The sequence below is a fragment of the Saccopteryx bilineata genome, chromosome 3 (genome assembly GCF_036850765.1).
Source record: "Saccopteryx bilineata isolate mSacBil1 chromosome 3, mSacBil1_pri_phased_curated, whole genome shotgun sequence".
Classification (NCBI taxonomy): domain Eukaryota; kingdom Metazoa; phylum Chordata; class Mammalia; order Chiroptera; family Emballonuridae; genus Saccopteryx; species Saccopteryx bilineata.
The window spans coordinates 3,898,210-3,918,697 of record NC_089492.1 but is presented as its reverse complement, the minus strand read 5'-3'; the positions used below and the strand labels follow the sequence as shown (position 1 = coordinate 3,918,697).

The 20,488-nt window shown below is 58.8% G+C and overlaps 1 protein-coding gene across 1 annotated transcript in view; it reads right to left on the bottom strand.

Annotated features, from left to right (window-relative positions):
- Positions 1-20,488, bottom strand: part of COL22A1 (collagen type XXII alpha 1 chain) — a gene marked incomplete at its 5' end in the record, with an annotated part of 208,790 nt that overhangs the window by 35,631 nt on the left and 152,671 nt on the right. The window contains 6 exons of the mRNA XM_066266381.1: positions 6,124-6,177; positions 6,540-6,653; positions 10,937-10,984; positions 14,886-14,930; positions 16,134-16,187; positions 17,599-17,634. Of these exons, the coding sequence (XP_066122478.1) occupies positions 6,124-6,177; positions 6,540-6,653; positions 10,937-10,984; positions 14,886-14,930; positions 16,134-16,187; positions 17,599-17,634 (351 nt within the window). The remainder of the gene's footprint in view (positions 1-6,123; positions 6,178-6,539; positions 6,654-10,936; positions 10,985-14,885; positions 14,931-16,133; positions 16,188-17,598; positions 17,635-20,488) is intronic.

Sequence of the window (20,488 nt, the reverse complement as noted above, 5' to 3'; positions counted from 1 at the left end):
TGTTATCTAATGTAGCCAGGAAGACTACCCCATGGGGTTGGGTTGTTGCCAGAGTGCACAGACCAGGAATCGGAAGCCACTGGTTATAGTTGCTATCAACTCAAACAGCAGCACTTAAAAAAGACCACCCAGAGTCTCTTGTAGCCAGTGTTTCCCATGCGCCGGCCCCGTTCCTGGTGCTCCGTGAACATCTCCTGTTTAATCCCTTCCACCCTCGTTGTGAGAAAGGCAAGACAAGGGACCTGGGCTTCAGACAGGTCGTGTAAATTGCCCATGTCCTATGATGAGTAAGCAAACTCCAATCAGCTAAGAAGAGGCAGAGCCAGGGTGGGGAACCAGGGTGGGGAACCCAGGCTGTGCCTGCCGCTCTCAGGGGGCCTCCAGTCCCCAGTTTGACTTTTCTGTGAGTCACCAGCTTATAAATCTCTCTTCTGCAATAGAGCACTGGGCTCTGGAAGTCATGGCCCATATACGACCCATCTCTACATCTCCTGACGTGGAAGGAAACTGTTTGAGGGGACGCGGGTGAGAATCTTTCAGGACTGAGGCAGTTATGGGTGAAAAGAGACTGCTGTTCTTGGAGAAAGCTTTGCACTCCGTGGCTCTGGGTCACCTTCCGGGCAGGATGGGATTCCAGGGCCTCTCCTGGCAGTCCGGATAGCAGTGGGGGGCGTATCATCTCCGCCTCCAAGACTCGTCCAGAACATGCACGGAAGTGGGGGCTTGTGTTCCCACAGTGTTTCCAATCCCTGCAGACAACCCAGCCCGGGTTGGTGGACGCACGGATGAGAAGGAAACTAAATGCTTTCCATGGAGGATAAAATCATCAGCACGGGACCCCCCCCAGGAGAGGTGTTCCACCTCTGACTGCAGAAATACATGTTCCTGGGGTCATCACTCTGATGCCCATCTCGCTCCTTGACTCCCTCCTCTCCATGAATCCTAATCCTCACAGTAGCCACCGTCTTCAGACCTCACCCCTTAAAGTCAGTGTTTTGTGCACAATGAAAACTCAAGAAAAGAGCTCTGCACCTGATCATGGCCCTAGCCCCCCCACCCCACCCCCACCCGCGCATCCCTAGACCAACCACCAGAGCGAGCAGCTGCAAATCGGCAAGGTAAGTCTCGGGAAGGCTGATTCACCAGGTGCTGAAACCAACTGCAAGGGAACAGGCAGACCAGCCCCCTCCTGGCAAAGCGCGTGACCAGTGTGCACCCCGGGGCGCTGGCTGTAGAAGAACAGGAACACTGGTCCTTAGGGCTCCGCCACCAGCAGCATCTTCACTCTACAGGGGCATCTTTACCTCCGCGGGCCTAGCGGAGGTCTTGTGTGGTAAGTGCAGTTCCGCCCAGAGGACACGAAGCAGCCCTCCCGTCTGGTTTTTGGCGCATTATGCGGGATGAATGAATAGCGCAGAGACTGGCTTGGGAATGAAGTCAAGAAGCAAGGAGGCTTGTGAGTCCTCCGGTGAGACATTTTAACTTCTCTGCGACTCACAATCCCAACAATGGGTAAAGGGGACGCTGTCACAGGGGAAAGGGAGGGGCATCGCCAGAGGCAGCACAGAGAGAAGCACTGCGCCCACTGGGAGCTGTCCGTGGTGCTGATGCTGCTGTCCTGGTCCTAGTGGAACAGGAGACTAATCAGTGGGAACCCTGGAGTTGGATTGGCTAGGTTTCCCCGTGGCTGTATCACCTACCCGTTTTGTAATACTATCATTTTAATCCTGCTAAGCCTTCGTTTTCCCGTCTATAAAGTGGAACAACCATATTTCTACCTCCTACTATGATGCTGAGCATTGCAGGGGATAACCTTACAACGCAGGAGGCCTGGCCCTGGGCTGTCACGGCTTGGGGCTCACCAGGTAGGGGGGACCTCCAGCCCTGAGAACCTCTCAGTCACCAGGGATTCTCGAGCGGAGCAGTTAGAACTCTGCCTTTCAGATGTTCCTTTTCTGATGGAAGCTTTCTTTGGCTTTCTCTGTGTATGTGAAGGAACAAGCCCTCCCTGGAATCCAATTATAAAACAACAAAGGTAAAGCCGTTATCCCAAGACACCAGCACCCCCAGCAAGGCTGGGCTAATAGAGCCACAACCCCCCTCGGCAACCCCCCTTCAGCAACCCCCCCTACTCGGCAACCCCCCCCTCGGCGACCCCCCCTCGGCAACCCCCCTCCTCAGCGACCCCTCCTCAGCAATCCCCCCTCGGCAACCCCCCCTCGGCGACCCCCCTCCTCAGCGACCCCTCCTCAGCAATCCCCCCTCGGCAATCCCCCCTCGGCAACCCCCCCCTCAGCAACCCCCCCTCAGCAACCGCCCCCTTGGCAACCCCTCCATAACCCCCCCTCGGCGACCCCTCCTCGGCGAACCCCCTCAGCAACCCCCCCTACTCGGCAACCCCCCCCACTGGGCAACCCCCCCTCGGCGACCCCTCCTCGGTGACCCCCCCTCGGCAACCTCCCCTCCTCAGCGACCCCTCCTCAGCGACCCCTCCTCAGCAACCCCCCCTCGGCAACCCCTCCTCAGCGACCCCTCCTCAGCAACCCCCCCTCGGCGACCCCTCCTCAGCAACCTCTACTCAGCAACCAAACTCCTTATCTGCTTCATTGATTGGTTCTTGCTTCTCTGAGCAGAGGCCGTTCCTCAGCAGAGGTTAAGCCCAGCAGCTGGTGAAGTGACAGCAAAGGTTACACAGGGACCAGCTGAAACTACCGGGTGCAGAATCCCCGAAGGGAGAAGCTTAGCCCCCGAGGATGCCCCCAGAAAGAGAGGGCAATGCACAGGAGAGAGTGTGGACGATGCAGCGCTTTGCTGGAGTCAAAATCTCTGCCAGGGCGAAATCTCTTATTCTACGTCTCCTGACACCTGACAGCTGCAGCTCCTGAAGCAGGAGCCCTGGGCGTGCCCACGGCCACTCAGGCTTCCCAAAGCCCACTGCCCACGGCCACTCAGGCTTCCCAAAGCCCACTGCCCACGGCCACTCAGGCTTCCCAAAGCCCACTGCCCACGGCCACTCAGGCTTCCCAAAGCCCACTGCCCACGGCCACTCAGGCTTCCCAAAGCCCACTGCCCACGGCCACTCAGGCTTCCCAAAGCCCACTGCCCACGGCCACTCAGGCTTCCCAAAGCCCACTGCCCACGGCCACTCAGGCTTCCCAAAGCCCACTGCCCACGGCCACTCAGGCTTCCCAAAGCCCACTGCCCACGGCCACTCAGGCTTCCCAAAGCCCACTGACCACGGCCACTCAGGCTTCCCAAAGCCCACGGACCACGGCCACTCAGGCTTCCCAAAGCCCACTGCCCACGGCCACTCAGGCTTCCCAAAGCCCACTGCCCACGGCCACTCAGGCTTCCCAAAGCCCACTGCCCACGGCCACTCAGGCTTCCCAAAGCCCACTGCCCACGGCCACTCAGGCTTCCCAAAGCCCACTGCCCACGGCCACTCAGGCTTCCCAAAGCCCACTGCCCACGGCCACTCAGGCTTCCCAAAGCCCACTGACCACGGCCACTCAGGCTTCCCAAAGCCCACTGCCCACGGCCACTCAGGCTTCCCAAAGCCCACTGCCCACGGCCACTCAGGCTTCCCAAAGCCCACGGACCACGGCCACTCAGGCTTCCCAAAGCCCACTGCCCACGGCCACTCAGGCTTCCCAAAGCCCACTGCCCACGGCCACTCAGGCTTCCCAAAGCCCACTGCCCACGGCCACTCAGGCTTCCCAAAGCCCACTGCCCACGGCCACTCAGGCTTCCCAAAGCCCACTGCCCACGGCCACTCAGGCTTCCCAAAGCCCACTGCCCACGGCCACTCAGGCTTCCCAAAGCCCACTGCCCACGGCCACTCAGGCTTCCCAAAGCCCACGGACCACGGCCACTCAGGCTTCCCAAAGTCCACGGACCACACACGCCGAGCGCCTCAACCTGCTGGCCAGGGCCTGGCAGAGCTGCGTGTTCCGTAGTGACACCCCGCGGCTGCCATGCTTCTGTTTGCTCGCTTGCCTTTTACTAGTAAAAATAACAGCCCCACCCCCGTGAGCTAGGGCTGAGCTCGGGGGGATGTCATGGAGGCGCCCGCCTGCCTGGGGTGTAAAACGTAAGTGGTCCCCAGAAACCTCAGAGCTCCAGATACAGAATATTCCAATGCTGTGTTTTTAAACATCAAAATTAATGCAGGGCCCTGGCCGGTTGGCTCAGCGGTAGAGCGTCGGCCTGGCGTGCAGGGGACCCGGGTTCGATTCCCAGCCAGGGCACATTGGAGAAGCGCCCATTTGATTCTCCACCCCCTCTCCTTCCTCTCTGTCTCTCTCTTCCCCTCCCGCAGCCGAGGCTCCATTGGAGCAAAGATGGCCCGGGCGCTGGGGATGGCTCCTTGGCCTCTGCCCCAGGCGCTAGAGTGGCTCTGGTCACGGCAGAGCGACGCCCCGGAGGGGCAGAGCATCGCCCCCTGGTGGGCAGAGCATCGCCCCCGGTGGGTGTGCTGGGTGGATCCCGGTTGGGCGCATGCGGGAGTCTGTCTGACTGTCTCTCGTTTCCAGCTTCAGAAAAATACAAAAAAAAAAAAATTAATGCAGAATGATCCGAGATGAACACAATATGAAAGGTAAATAAGCAGGCTCCATGGGGCAGGGGCAGGGGCAGGGGCTGGGATTGGGGGGAGGCAGGTCAGTCCAGCACAGGGTAGGGGCCCCCCCTTTATTTTCAATGTTGGTCCTTTGTTTCTCGTGAATCAATTGCACTAATTTAAAACTTAAAGCACACTGGCCTCGAGTCTCAGTCATCTTGGTCACTGGGGGGCTGGGCTTCCCCTTACGTCTCCCACCCCGGTCCTCACGCGAGTCCTGGGTGCTCCTGCCCGGCTGAGAGCACGGGGCTCCAGGAGCAATGGAGCTGAGTTGACGGGGGTGGTCAAGTCCCAGGTGCTGGCGGGGCCTCTCAGGAGCCGTGGTCATGGCCACCAGCCCACGAGCCTGCTGCTTCTGCACGTCCCAGGTCCCCTCCAGGGGATGGAAGAGCAGAGAGAACTGCCCCAGGGTCAGAGACGAGATGCCCGCCCCAAAGGTCTGACTCCTGAGCTCCTCCTCCTAGTGACGAGTTTATGTTGCCCCTCCCACCGGACGAGCCACACCGTGTCCCAGGCAGACCACAGGAAGAGCCACGTGGCACTTGGAATGTTGGCGTGGGTGGTGTGCACAGCTTGCAGAAGCAGAGGCCATGGGGGTGGTGGTCAGGGAGAGCCCCGCGGGGGGGGCTCCAGTGTCGGGAAGGGAACGGGTGCAGTCAACCCCACTCCTCCCTGCCCCCCCCAGCGCTCACTCAACCTCTTCTTAGAGACAAACACTGTCCCCAACAGGAGCGCAAATGGCACACCCGACACTCCTGGCAGCCAGAGCTTTCCCCGCTCATTCTAGAAGCATGCCTGGTGGTTCCCAGGAGCCTTAATACTCACGTGCATTTGCATAGCATTTACCTACCAATCACTGTTACTGAGAGCCATGTTCCTACCGATCATTGTTACTGAGAGCCATGTTCCTACAATCATTGTTACTGAGAGCCATGTTCCTACCGATCATTGTTACTGAGAGCCATGTTCCTACAATCATTGTTACTGAGAGCCATGTTCCTACCAGTCACTGTTACTGAGAGCCATGTTCCTACAATCATTGTTACTGAGAGCCATGTTCCTACCAACCATTGTTACTGAGAGCCATGTTCCTACCAGTCACTGTTACTGAGAGCCATGTTCCTACCAGTCATTGTTACTGAGTGCCATGTTCCTTTTTGGCATTCCATCGTTCACCTCTAACATATCTCTGGAGTTGTTTTTATTACCAATAGTGAGTGGTGAAGTTAAGGCACAGAGAGGTCAAGGGTTTTGCCTAAAGCCACACAGCTCCTCCGAAGGCTCCTGTGTGACCCAGGAAGCAGTACACAGCTCCTCCAGAGGCTCCTGTGTGACCCAGGAAGCAGTACACGTTCCAGTCCCGTAGCTGAGACTTACATCCTTCCAACCACTCCGGTGTTTGTCACTGGACAACCTGAGACTTGACAAGTTGAAATGACCCTGCTCCCCAAGGTCACCCAGAGAGTCAGAGCCGTGGTTAGACACTGGACAGGAGGCTCACTGACCTGTGCTCCCGCTACTCCTGGGGGTCCTGGGAGTCCTCTGGGCCCGGCATCCCCCTGCGGTAGGGACAAGAGGGAAAGTCAGGAGTGAGCATCTGAAGCCCATGGCCAGAGTCACCAGCAAGCTGTCACCCTGACGCACCCACGTGCTGACTTTGCACTGTGATGTCCCTGCCCCATCCCACCCCCTGTGCGTCTCAGCAAAGCGTGCTGGTGGTGCATTCACAGGCACAACCCATAACTGACGTGGTCAGACGGTGTGGTGAGTCGGTCGCTGAGATGACCCCAGTGGGCCCTGCCTCCCGGACTCACGCCCTTGAGTAGGCTTGTCGTCCCATTGGTCCCTGAGAGGCAGCGTCGGGATCTCCGAGATGACGCGTTACATTGCAATGAAAATACTGTGTCCCTTTTCCCCTCACCTTTTTCCCTTCTGTGCCATCTCTCCCTGGCTTCCCAGGGAGACCTTTGTCCCCTTTGAAGCCTGGCAGACCGGGCAGGCCCGGGGGGCCCGGGGGACAGTCATGGCACACATCCTAAGAGAGAACAAAACATAGTTACCAGCATGGAAAAAGGGGGGCCCTGCCCCCCAAGACAGGATGCCACCCAGGGTGACAGAAAATCAGACAGGGGACTGAGTCACAACCCACACACCCACTTTGCATCACACTTTGCATTTTTATTGTCTGGATCTTCAATTAGATTTAAGTATTGATATATCTGAATTGTTACCTCAATTCTCCCTCCTTCCAGCCAGCCAGAGTGCTGGGAGGGGAGCCCAGGACAGGACAGTGATATCAAAAGTGCACAAATATCTGTAAGCACCTAGAAAGTCTAACAGTACAGAGCGAATGCAAATCTCTAGTATTAGGAATAGCAGGCTCTGTCCCCACGGTGACAGACGAAACCACATTGGAAGCAGAGTCCTCTGTCCGGTGGTCTCTAATTCAGGATGGAAGGGTTCTTTCCTCAGAGAGCCTCTCTGAAGGGTCCACCTTCTTATCTGCTTCACTCTTAATCTTTGAGGATTCTTTAGAAGTTTCCTACTCCAAGAAGCCTTCCTGATTGCTTCGTACTGAGGGCCCTTGTCGGCTGTTGAAGCAGTCTGTTTGTAGCTCCACCCCCCGCCCCAACACCAAGTGTAAAGAAAGCATGGACTATGAAGACAGGGGTGGGGTTGTTTTATCTCCTTGTATCCAATTCACAGCAAACAGTTTTCCACGGAGCATTAGTTCAGTAAGTGAGTGAGCTGGTAGACCCATGTAACCAACCCACCCACCAATGGACCAGCCGTTTGTCCTGTGCCATCTTCCGTTAGGGAGTAGTTTGAGAAGCTGGTTGAATCAGGGGGATGGAGGGTGTTCAGTGTTGGGGTACACGAAGCAGGGGTGATGGGGTAAGCTGAGGGATCCTGTTTCCAGTTGCTGACTTTTGTTTGGAAGTGTAGCAGGGCTGGGAGGGTCTCACCTTTTCCTAGACATTCCCGATAGCTCTTCTAAATCAGACGTGTCCTTGAAACACTGCAACGGACACGTGACGCAGGGCACTAGAGCCACCCTGGTGGCTGCAGGAACTCTGGCCACTGAGATTTGCCAGACTCGGAGGACGCAGTGGTGATTAGAACCTAGTCTTTGCCATGGAATCCACAGTATCTCACAAAATGTCCCTACTTTCAATGTTCTCTTTTCAATTTCTGGCAGGGCTAGCTCTCAGCCCAGGTCTGTCCTGGTCCCAGATTTTGTGGAAGGTTGTTCCCTGCAGACCAGAGGTGTCAGCAGCCTGGAGTTACCAGGGAGGGCTCTGGACTCAGGGCACTGGCCCCGACCCAGAGTCCACTGAGCCCAGGCGAGGCCAGCCTCCACCCTGCAGCCCCACCCACACTCGCGGGGGCCCTGTGCTCCTGGGGCCCTGGGGCCTTGAGACTAGACAGAGTTCTGCTTCCAACCGGACCACGCTGACAGCTCTGCCCACCTGGGGCCATGGCTTCCCTTCTCTGAGACTCAGCCTCCTTATCCGGGAAATGGGACCTCCAGGTCTGGTGAGAAATGCAGGAGGTAATGAATGGAGAAGCCCCAAGGCCGTGCCTGGCCCACAGTGAGCGTGGAGCGCCTCTGAGCTGCGATACTGCCATGTGGTTCGGGTGCCTATGTCTTAGTCCCCTCCCTAAACCCGCTGCCTGGCCCCATTCACAGACCAGAACCACTGGTCATCACGCTGGCTCCCAACTGCCCCACGTAGCACAGTCAGCTCGGGCAAGCGACCTCACCCCGGAGGCTGCTCCGAATCGGCTGACGGGTCCTCTCCTACTTGAGGGATAGAAGCAGATGAGGCAGGCAAAGCCCCTGGCAGGCTGCAGGGGTCCCTGGGCGTGTTGATTCCCTGCGGTCTCTCTCCCTCCTTTGCTCTGGGCTGTTTCCCACACACCCGGGGCACCGAGCCAGCGCTCAGTGTGGGAACAGCGCGCTAAGTAAGTGCTCATCAGGTGCCCCAAAGGGAGGAATACCGCAGTCTTTGCTATGGGGGAGGAGGGGGCTCGCTGCTCCCCAGGAACAGAAATAGCGCACTGGCCATCTCCTCCCATCTCTTGCTGGATCCCGGAGTCCTCACTGCCACAGGGAGGGCTGTGTCATCTGTATTTCACACCCCCGGGTGACCGGCAGGGGACTCCTACCGGCCTCTGTGCCCCTCAGGCAGCTGCTGGGAAGCTCTGGCTCAGGCCGAGGTGAAGGCGGAGAGCGGGGCAAGGCTGGGCATGTGGGTTCGGAGTCAGGCACCCCGTCTGAGTCTTGGCTGGGGCACGCTCCAGTTCTGTTGCCCTGAACAGGTGGCCCGCTCACCTGTGCTCAACCTCCCGCTGCGTCGCCGCCCACAGGGCTGTTGGCGAGGGTCAGACGACATCCCACTTATCCGAGGCGATCAGCGAGCAGATGGAGATGTCCTAGGGATGACCTCCCTGAGCACAGATCCAACCGCCGGAGTTCTTGTAACAGGGACCCTTAGGAGACGAGCTTTCTACCCAGGCTCTCAGGCTCTCCTCCAGCTATCGGAGTGAGGCTGTTACGTTTATAAAGTCCTCCGGCAGACTCAAACATTCTGTAATAAAGTAAACTTCTCAGGAAGAAAGGGTCGTGCCGCCTGCCGCCTGGGCCAGACCCACAGGCTTCAACCCGCAACATCCGGACGGCAGCAGGCGACTCTACGACGAGAAGCTGACAGTTAGCTCTGCACGCCCACGTGGGCAGACCGGGCACCTGTCTACAGGTCTCCAGGCAAGCCGGGCTCCATGGGACCCCGGAGTCTCGGGCGCCAGCCGCACGCAGGTGCCACCCTCGCCGGGGGACGCCCCTCTGCTCTCACAGGCACAGACACATCCGTGAGCTGGTCAGGAATATTCCTTTCACTGAATATCTGTCTCAGTGCAGTATCTACAAGCGTGAGGCCCCAGCCACCCAGGTCCCCTCCTGCGATTTCTGGCGTCAATCCTGGGGCATCTCAGCGTGGAAGTCCAGGGACTGGTTCAACCCAGCGCCCTCCAGAGTAATGGAATTACGAAAAATGATCCAGGTTGATACAAGCCTGCATAAACCGGGGGCTGAGTCAATAGGTAATGATTTCTTGTCACAGCCTGGACTGCGGAAAAAAAAAAACTCTCTTGTCAATAAAACCAGAAACATTTGTGCTACTGTTACTAATTTCTCAATAAAATGTACAAGTTTCTATCAAGGCAGCTCCGTGGGCAGAGAGATGGGAAGTCCCAGGCTCCTGAGAAGGTTTTCTCGTCTCTTCTGTTTCCCTTCCTTGCCCGCACGTATGAACAGGTGTTTTCTGACGTCACCCAAGTGTTGCGCCAGCACAGGAAGTGAGGAAGGGCCCAGCCTCACCCAAGACAAAGGCTCGAATAAAGTAGCGGCAGAAGAGGGTCCTCCAGGCTCGCTGCAGCCAGACTGTCCTTTCGGAACCGCAGACCCTGCCCCCTCTGCCTGGCTCAGGGTCCTTCCCAGCTCTCTACCACTGCAGGCCCGAGGTCTGTGGCCGGGCCTCCGGCACTCACTGCCCGGGTCACTGGAGTCACGCTCAACTCCCCGGGGCGTCGCCACCCTCGCAGAGAGTGCCCGTGGTCGGAGTCACCACGCGAACCTGGACTCACCCCGCGCAGGCGCCCAGCACTGGTCTCTGCCTCCTCTCGCACCTGAGCTGGGGCCCCTGCAGCAGCGGGGCCCACACCCCGCCCATCCGACTCTCGCCCGAACAGGAGGAGGCAAGCCTGTGTGGGCTGGGAGGTCAGTCTCTGGGCTCAGCGAGGACTGGAGACACTGACCCTCACGACGTCTCGGGTTACATGGACCAAGCACAGGAACAGCACCGACCACTCAGGGCAACTGTGGAAATCGCATCAGGGGTGCCCACGGAGCACACGGCATGGCACTGCCCACGGGTACTCTCCGTGATGAGGGGACACCCTCCCTCCGCCTCATCCAGCAAGACAGCCAGGGGCCACACGGGGCTGTTATACAGGTGGGATGTGGCCAGGGCGACCACGGGCCTGAGTTCTTAACTGCATTTCATTTTAGTTAAGTTTAAATTAACACGTGTGCCCAGCATCTGCCGCAGCGGACAGCGGACTAGCACATCACCGGGCAGAGCACGTTCTTGACAAATGCTGCTATTACTAAAGCCACAATGCCGCCATTCAGACACAAATGTTGCTATTACTAAAGCCACACGCAGCCATTCAGACCCCAGCAAACGACACGTGACTGAAACCTCCAGCCCACCCGTCATCGTTACAGAACGCATGCACGCTGTTCTCTGGTTTTACCTTGACCAGCAGGCTGATGTCCTCCGGAGACAGGCGTGAGGAGGGGCCCTGCCAGAGCGAGAGTAAGTAAATACAGACACGTGACCCGTGCCCAGACAGCGTGCCCCTGCCCCCGAGTGCAAGGCCGTCAAGATGCAACTCCCGGCACGCCCGTGCCGGGCACAGGACGCACACGGCCCCGTCTGCGTCCCAGACCTGGCAGCCACCGACAGGAGGCCCTGGTGAGGATGCTATTGGCCACCAGTCCTGGCCAAGCCTGACCGCCATCGTCCTTCCTGGTGCCCAGTGTCCCCTGCTGGCTTCTCCTCTGCTCCGGGGGCCCCTCCTCCCACCACCATTCAAACCTTGCAGGTCACATGGGCACTGTGGAAGGAGGATGGTAGACCGGCATGGGTTCCCCACACGGGTAGAAGCTGTTGCTATCAGTCATTCACAACCTGGTATGAATTTAAGGCCATTTCTTTGGCTCTCTCGGGTGAAACAGCCCTTCAACCCTCATCTATCAGTCTAGGTTGAAAGCATCTAACTCCAGCACGGGGGTTTCAGAAATCAGGAGTGTAAGAAAAGCCTCTGAAGGAACACAGGAGTCAGCAGATCACTGAAGTCCCTGTCAAACCCACCGTGCGTTGGGAAGTGATGTGTTCGGATTGTGACCAGCCTGGGCGGAGCCCCGGAGGGGTGGAGGCCGGGTTCACAGCGGGGGCCGAGGGACACAGGGTTGGGGAGGAGAAGGAAAAGGCAGATGCCACAGGAAGAAGGGACTCTCGGGTGTGAACCCAGACTGGCGTGTTACTTTGCCAACTTGTAAGTGTTGAAATGGAAAGAACGGAATATCCACCCCACACAGGGAGGGTGGGATGTTACCTCTGGAATGGGAACCTGTTAGGTTTACAAATTATATATCTAGCCTAGCATCTCGGGGAGGCTGGAACCAATCATTTTTCCTGCCTAAGTCTCCTGTCCTGACCCCATGGGGTTTTGGCCACATCCTGTGGTTAACAAGGGCCGGGGACGGTGGCGTCATATAGGTCCACATAGGAACCTAAGCTTGGTAGCGGCTGGGGAGACACATGGGTTGTTTCTGTGTTAGTGTGTTCAAGCATTCGGTCAGCCCCCTGGGCTACTGGGGATGCCTGAGAGGGACTGGGGTGGGCTGGCTCGCGTTTGCCGATGGTAAAAAAAATGAACAGCCCGGCAGGGACGGCTTCCAGAGGTCGCAGCTGCTTAAGACGACACGGAGACCTTCCCGAGGCATCTGCAGGGGACCCGCTGCAGGAAGGCCAACTACTGCAAGTTCACTTCCGGGAGCTTTAATTTAAAAGAGGGACGGCAGAGGTATTTTGAAGCCTCCCATTTTGCCCTGGGAAGTGAGTAACAGCGCAGGAGCCACACGGTTTGACTCGGGACACTTCCATGAGACTGGCACTGAATTCCTGGGCGCGTTTTCATACCGTGCTCTGAGCCCTTTGCATCATTAGCGTGAGCTGTATGCAGCTGGCCTTAGTCACATGGGGAGAGAGACCGGGAGTGAATGTTCGGTCTAGACCCAGTGTGGCCTTGGGGCAATTTAATGAACAACTTTGTTCTGACCCATTTCGGCAAAACTCATAAGACATGTGTTAAGAAGACACACAGGGACAGGGGTGTGGGGGTGTGGTCCGAGGATGGACAGAGGATGCGTGAGGCTGCCATGCCCCCCCGGAGGGGCCAGTGACACGTGGTGGATGGGGTAGAGGACAAAGGGGGGGGCAGTGTTGAAGGGTGTGCCCTGCCTGATCCTCTGCACTTCCGCTGTGCTTGTCCACTAGCTGTCAGGAACAGCGGCAGAAAGTGCCGGGAGGTTCCATGACCAGTGACTGATTAACATGGAGATGAAGAAGAATGGTCCCTTCACTCGAGATGGGGCAGCGCCGTGGCATGTCCCACTCAAAGCTGCCTGTGGGTCAGGCCAAGGCTGGACCCCAGGGGAACCTAGGGATGTGACTGCCCATCACCTGTCACGCCTGCAGGTTGCACCTGCGTGCACTCCCTCCTCCTGTCACTCACCCAAGGACCCCCACCAGGGGTCCTGCTTCTGGAGAGCCCCACCCTGGATGGCCCCTGGCCCTTGCCATCTCCTGCAGAAGCCCGACTTGGCGGGCATCTTTGTCACCTGCTCTCGGACCACGCAGAGTCCATGCTAACAGTGTGACCACGGCGGGGGCCTTGGATGGGGATCATTTTGGCCTCTGGGAGGTCGGAGGCTGAGTCACGGAGTTCAGCCACGCTGGTGCTCCATGCCTCCATGATTCACCCCCGAGAAGACCCCGGATGCCAAGGCTTCAGGGGAGCTTCCTGTGTTGGCCGTGCTTCCTGTCTCCCAGGGCACCCACTGTCACCTGGCCGTGCTTCCTGTCTCCCAGGGCACCCACTGTCAGTCACCTGGCCGTGCTTCCTGTCTCCCAGGGCGCCCACCGTCACCTGGCCGTGCTCCCTGTCTCCCGGGGCGCCCACCGTCACCTGGCCGTGCTCCCTGTCTCCCGGGGCGCCCACCGTCACCTGGCCGTGCTCCCTGTCTCCCGGGGCGCCCACCGTCACCTGGCCGTGCTCCCTGTCTCCCGGGGCGCCCACCGTCACCTGGCCGTGCTCCCTGTCTCCCGGGGCGCCCACCGTCACCTGGCCGTGCTCCCTGTCTCCCGGGGCGCCCACCGTCACCTGGCCGTGCTCCCTGTCTCCCGGGGCGCCCACCGTCACCTGGCCGTGCTCCCTGTCTCGCGGGGCGCCCACCGTCACCTGGCCGTGCTCCCTGTCTCGCGGGGCGCCCACCGTCACCTGGCCGTGCTCCCTGTCTCGCGGGGCGCCCACCGTCACCTGGCCGTGCTCCCTGTCTCCCGGGGCGCCCACCGTCACCTGGCCGTGCTCCCTGTCTCCCGGGATGCCCACTGTCACCTGGCCGTGCTCCCTGTCTCGCGGGGCACCCACCATCACCTGGCCGTGCTCCCTGTCTCCCGGGGCGCCCACCGTCACCTGGCCGTGCTCCCTGTCTCCCGGGGCGCCCACCGTCACCTGGCCGTGCTCCCTGTCTCCCGGGGCACCCACTATCACCTGGCCGTGCTCCCTATCTCCCAGGGCACTCACTGTCCCTCACTTCATTCTGCTGGGACAACTAAGTGCTGTCTGCCCCAGGTCACAGGGAGAGGACACCTGAGCTCACATCGGTCCCCCCTGGACTCTCCCTGCCCGCCATTCCTCGGCTGACTCTTATCTGTACTCCTCACTGTAACGAACCACAGCCGTGAGGGTAAGGCTTTCCTGAGTTCTGTGGTCCTTCCCGGGAGTCACGGAAACTGAGGGTGGTCTGGGGGACCCCTGAAAACGGACTGAACTGATTAGTGAGATCAGAGACACCCTGACAGCTGCTGGGCTATACTCGGGACCATTCAGCGGGAGGAGGGGGAGTGTCCAGTGAATTTAAAGGTAGTTAAAAATAGACATATTCCCCTCCCCCCAACTCTGACAACAGCAGTGAGACAGTCTCAGCTGTCCACACGGTCAGCTGCTCTCTGCAGCTCAGTTCCCTTGGCAGAGAGGGGTCCAGGCTCACATCTGGCAGAGGTCATTTGAGCCCCTCTGGCCTGAACCTAGCTCTTCCACCCTCTTCCCTGCCTCGGGCCAAGCTCTCCTGTCTGGCCTTGGCTTTGAACCACAATGACAGCTCCTATCAGCCCCTCCCCTACTGCCCCTCCCACTTGGCTCTGAAAATAGGCACGATGGTGGCATTGGCTCCCAGTGCCCTTTCTCTCTGGGATTGTCACCGAGGACCATCACAGCATCTCACAGGAGCCCCTCTGCCCACAGCCTTAGAAACAGCCCCTTCTTAAAAATCTCTTAACCCATCTAAGTGGCATTTTATTCTCGCAAGAGCCCTGACCGAGGGTCAATACTCATCCAGAGCAGGGAGGTGACATACTGGTTTGCCAGGGGGGCCCCTCTCGCCTGGACTTCCGGGTATGCCCTGGAGAAGAGGAAACGAGATGTCAGTGTGCTGAGCACCCAGCCCCGCTCATCAGCCCCCAGCCTCTGTGTCTGCGAGCAGGACTGGGGGTGGGGGTGGGGGGAGCACCACCCAACCGCAGACACCGCGCCACAAAGATTCACGCTTTCCCATCTCGGCTGAACCCTGAAGCCTTCCCAGGAAAAGTTCAAGTGTGGGAAACATTCAGGACAGAAAGCTACACTCTTCAAACTCCCGTCCAAGACACAAAACCGAAAGCAACTCGTGTACACAGACTGTGTAACATGCATGCACACACGCACACGCACGCACACGCACGCACACGCACGCACACGCACGCACACGCCAATCACACTTCCGCCGTCCTTCTCCAGATGCTGGGGAGGGCCCGGCTTTGCAGAGGAGGAAGGCTCTTTCACGGGACGGGCTGGGAGGACACCATGCGGGGGGGACCAGGTAAATCGGCAAGTGGGGAGGCAGGAACCAGAGGTCGTTTTCTTCTCTGAAACGCAGCCCCCGGGCGGGAAGGGAAAGGGGTGGCCTGTTCCTGCTCACAGTGAACTAAAGCTGCGGGGACGGAAGGGGGCGTGTCGAGCCAGTCAACAACCGCTCCCGTGCTAGACACTGTCCCTTACGAAGCCATCGCTGCCGCTCATCCCCTTGGTCACTGAGCAGGAGGGAGCACCGGCGTGCGTGAGGCCTCAAGGACCCACAGACGCACCAGACGCAGGGCCCCTGTCCCCTTGGGACTCAGGTCTACCTGAGCACAAGCAGACGGGAGACCAGTGGGAAGGGACGTGACCCTGGGGAGAGGCAGGCACCGCTGTGGGGCGCCCTGAAGGGAGAACGCCGTCCCAGCGAGGCTCAGGGACGCGTCCACAGAGCAGCCGGACCTAATCTGAGCTGAACGGACCACCTACAGACATGAAAGAGAACTGACCCCCAAAGTGGGAGGCTTTGTATGGGGTGCCCAGGAGCTGACGAGGTTCCGACAGCATACTACAAAAGCCAAGGACACAAGATTGGACCACACAAAGTCACGGGCCACGATCCGCAGAAGGGCAACCATCTCAGACCTTCACGGTGACGGGGCGGGGTTAGTGCAGGAGAACAGCCCCTCCGGGCGTTTCCCGGACCCGGGGAGCGTGGGTTTCCGGGCAGTCTGCAGTAACCTGGACCGCGCAGTACCATCTCTCTACTCACATCCTGTCCAGCCGGTCCCTGGAGGCCGGGGAATCCAGGTGGGCCTCGAGGTCCCTGAGGAGAGAGCAGAGGAGACGGCCCACAACAGTTGTGGGGGAATAAGATCCCCTTCCTCTGACGACAGCAGTTTCTCCAAGGAACCTGGTGCAACTCTGCTCGGAGCGTAGGCATCCCCCTGCGCTTGTGGGCGGGGCGTGTAACCGTGGGGAGAGCGTGCCTGACACCTTCACGGGAGCCTGGCTGCCCAGGCCCCAAATGCAGGCCTGGAAGGGACAGGGACCCAGCGACACAGGCCTGGGCTGGAGTCCTGACTCACCCTCCCACGCACAGATGACAGCCCCCCCGGGGAATCAGTTCGTTAAAGAGCCGGCACAGTGCTCAGCACTTAGATGACAGTTATTTTTATGAGACAATCCACTCCCACTCTGGTCACTGGAACTTGTGGGACAACATCAGGAATGGGCACACAGTTCTCTCACTGTGGCTCTGGCCTCCTGTAGGAATTTTCCTTAAACAGCTGTGCCGGTGGGAGACAGCCCTTAGTCCCGGCAGGTGCTGACACTGCCACAGGGCCGCTCAGGGGCTGTCCCTGCCTCTTCTGGGGCCTCACAGCTCTCCTCTCCGCAGTGAGCCCTGCACGGTAGTCCTACCTACCTCACCTCTACTCTACGGTAACTAGCTCTGCCATCGCATGCCTGCTCATAAATGCAATCTCATAGCTGCTCTGAGCCTCAGTTTCCTCATCTGTAGGAAATGAGTATGAAGTCTCCCTCCTCCTCAGGGCAGACATCAGATGAGTGAGAACTTAACACATGGGACAGGCAGGAGGTACAGCAATGGCACAGCCAGTCACAGGCAGCTCCTGCTGCACGGGGGTCTGTTTATAAAATTTCACGTTCTCCTGGTAGGCGCGAGCATGTGCTCATCACCCCGTGCTGCTCGTGCTAATGAACAGATGTGGACTAGACCCTTCCTGTGGCTCCGCGTGCACTGAGTCTGCCCCGATCGCCACAAAGGGCCGTGGGTCCCGCCACGCCCCCCTGAGAGACTGAGAGCCCTCATGGGCTCATGGCCAAGTAGTCGCGGGTGATGGAGCCAGGATCCAAAACCAGACATTCTGGCCCCTTGCTGAATCCACTAAACCACGGCTGTCCCTCTGTGGCGCAGGAGGCCACAGGGCTGAGCCAGACTCAGTCTGCCCGGCCCCCACGTGGGCGTGGGCGTGGGTGTGCCAGAGACGTGAACCCCGCCCCTGCCGACCACCAAGTGGGCGTGCCGGAGACGCGAGCCCCGCCCCTGCCTGGCACCGTGCCTGGGGGCGGGGCTTCCCTGTGGAGAGTCTGCACCCTTCCGCGGTAGGGACTGTTACTTCCCTGCCGTCCCAGCCCCTCCCACTTAAAACTGCTCTGGGTAGAGCAGCATTTCTCCCACTGAAGCCTAGCCCTTTATTTAAATCATACTGTACCGGGGGTCCTTTGTCTCCTGGTGGTCCAGAGGGGCCCTGAGAAAGGAGCAGACAGAAAGTGAGTCGAGCGGGAGGGAACCGCTCAGGAGATATGCAGTGTTTATCTCTAAGGCAGGTCTCTAACTGTCCTGAAGGAGCAGCTCACTTCATCCCAAACCTAGGCCGGACTGTCCCCTCCTCTCACCGCCCACCCGCCTCCATCACATGTGGGAATCTTCCCGGAACCTCCTCCATTTGCCCTTGAACTGGTACCACCCTGTCCTGGCACCCACGTGGCTCCTGACACCTGAGCCCGTCCCCAGTGTGCAGCTCTGGTGTGGAGCGGGAACCTGCATCCCCGTTCCCTGTTTCCTCGTGCTGCGCCCCCTTCCTGCTCGGGTCGGGCTAGGGGACACACAGGGCCGGACTCGCCAGTGCGGCCCGTGGAGCGGAGGCTGCCGTGGTGGCCCGCCCTCTCCCGCAGGGGGTCCATACACACACGCGCACGCACACGTGTTCACACAGACACGGGTCTGCCTTCCTGCAAGTGTGTCCAGCCCAGAACTGGCCTCTCTGTTGCACCTGAGACGTGCTCACGATGGATGCGCCCTGCGGAGGGGCAGGTCCTGCAGGGAGCAGCCTCTCCCTCGGCCTGAGCCTTCGCTCTGCTGGCCCTCAGCAGAGACCACACTGCCCTGCCTTCCATCCTGGGCACTTTCTTGTCACACTGTGGCTCTCAGCTCTGCTGGCCCTCAGCAGAGACCACACTGCCCTGCCTTCCGTCCTGGGCACTTTCTTGTCACACTGTGGCTCTCAGCTCTGCTGGCCCTCAGCAGAGACCACACTGCCCTGCCTTCCGTCCTGGGCACTTTCTTGTCACACTGTGGCTCTCAGCTCTGCTGGCCCTCAGCAGAGACCACACTGCCCTGCCTTCCGTCCTGGGCACTTTCTTGTCACACTGTGGCTCTCAGCTGAGGTGGCACCACCCTTAGAAAGCCTTTGCTGGCTGTTCCCAGAATGCGTGTTTGGGGTGGCCATACCCCTTCTGTGCGCCTCGCCTAGCAGGCACCGCCTAGTGTCCCCGCTGCTTCAAGCCCCTCTGTCCTCTCTACTGAACGAACGGCACGCTGCGTGGGGGTGGGCACCACGCTCCCTGCTCAACAGTCTCTGCGGTTCTCAGCGCAGAGCCCACGCATGGCCAGGGCACCATGGAGACAGCCACCGGCACACCACCACACAAGGCGAACCTGGGAATCATCTGCAGTCATCCCTCCTTCTCACTGAGGGTCACACGAAGGCCCAGAGGGGTCAGGGCACCTGCTGAGCCACACGGGGAGTCACACACAGCAGGACTGGTCCCCCTTCCTGATGGCGCTCCAGCACCTGTGTCTCCCAGGAGCAGAGCCCATGGGAACGTCCCCAGATCTTCGCAGGAGGGAGAAAAGACCTCACACAATGCGGACGTTCCTTGTAATGACACACGGGGTCACCTGCCCATTACCTACGTCTCAGCACTGCCTGGTGAACAGAAGTGCAGAGCAGAGCCCGGAAGACAGCCTGGGAGAGCCTCAGAGGCCGGCAGCCAAGCGGGCGCATCAGGCAGGGCGGACAATGGACTCCAAATTCCACCGTGGGTGCGTCTGACTCCCAGTGTGCTGCTCAGTGTCACTGCTCACGGCCCTGTCCAGTGTGAGGCAGCGGCACACACGGAGCAGCACACACACACCGACATGGTGTGCCTTTCAGAGTAACCCCACCGGGACTGAACCCGCCTCCCTCAAGGACAGGGCTTCGGAGCAGTTTATGTCCCACAGGGGAACGCTGCCACGACGTCTCATTGTTTCCAAATTAACGAGTTCACGCAACGAGGCTCCAAATTCCTCTCATGTTATGTTACGTAAAATCCGCACAGAAAGGATGGATTTTGTCATCTGGAATGTCTCCATTTCACATGTTGGCTTTACCAGTTATCAGCACTTTGACCCGGAGCAGGTTGCTTAGCCTCTCTGAGCCTCAGTTTCCTCCAATGTAACAAACACAAAGCCAGCAATCGCCTGGCCTTCGGTAATCAATAAGAGACTAAGCAGAGAAGCGGCCAGTGCTCGCCCGTGAAAGGCATTCCCACAGCTACGTGGCTAAGTATTTATGTTTTTTCTTTTTCTTTTTCTAGTAAGAATAAGGGAGATAGAGAGAAAGACTACTGTATGCACCCCGACCGGGATCCACCTGGCAACCCCCATCTGGGGCCAATGCTCTGCCCATCTGGGGCCATGCTTGCAACCAAGCTATTTTTAGCACCTCAGGCAAAGGCTCCACAGAGCCATCCTCAGCACCCAGAGCCAATGCACTCAAATCAATTGAGCCATGACTGCAAGAGGGGGAAAGAGAGAGAGAGAGAAAGAGAGAGAGAGAGAGAAGGGTAGGGGGAGGGTTGGAGAAGCAGATGTTCGCTTTTGCTGTGTGCCCTGACCAGGAATTGAACCTGGGACTTCCACATACCAGGTTGACACTCTACCACTGAGCCAGTTGGCCAGGGCAGGTTAAGTATATCTTCAGAAACACAAGTGTGTTGCATAGCAGGGGGTATATAACAACTTCCTAATGTCATTTCTGAAGCTAACATGTTTCAGCAGGAACCACCTTGCTCTTCAAGACTGAGCTCAGCTTTCTGGTGGGTTTGTCCAAGGGTCGCTTTACCTGGACACACAGATTTTGACCTTTGCCACCATGTCCCACTAAAATGAACCACAACCCCCAGGAGAAGTGACTGACCCCAGACCTGGGCAAGGAATGTACACACATCTGGGGTCTCCCGTCATGCCAACGAGCAGGGGGCTGGGGAAGAGAGCTGGGCTGGTCAGGCTCCTAATGGCAAAGATGATTTGAGCATCACCGGGAGAATAATCGTGAT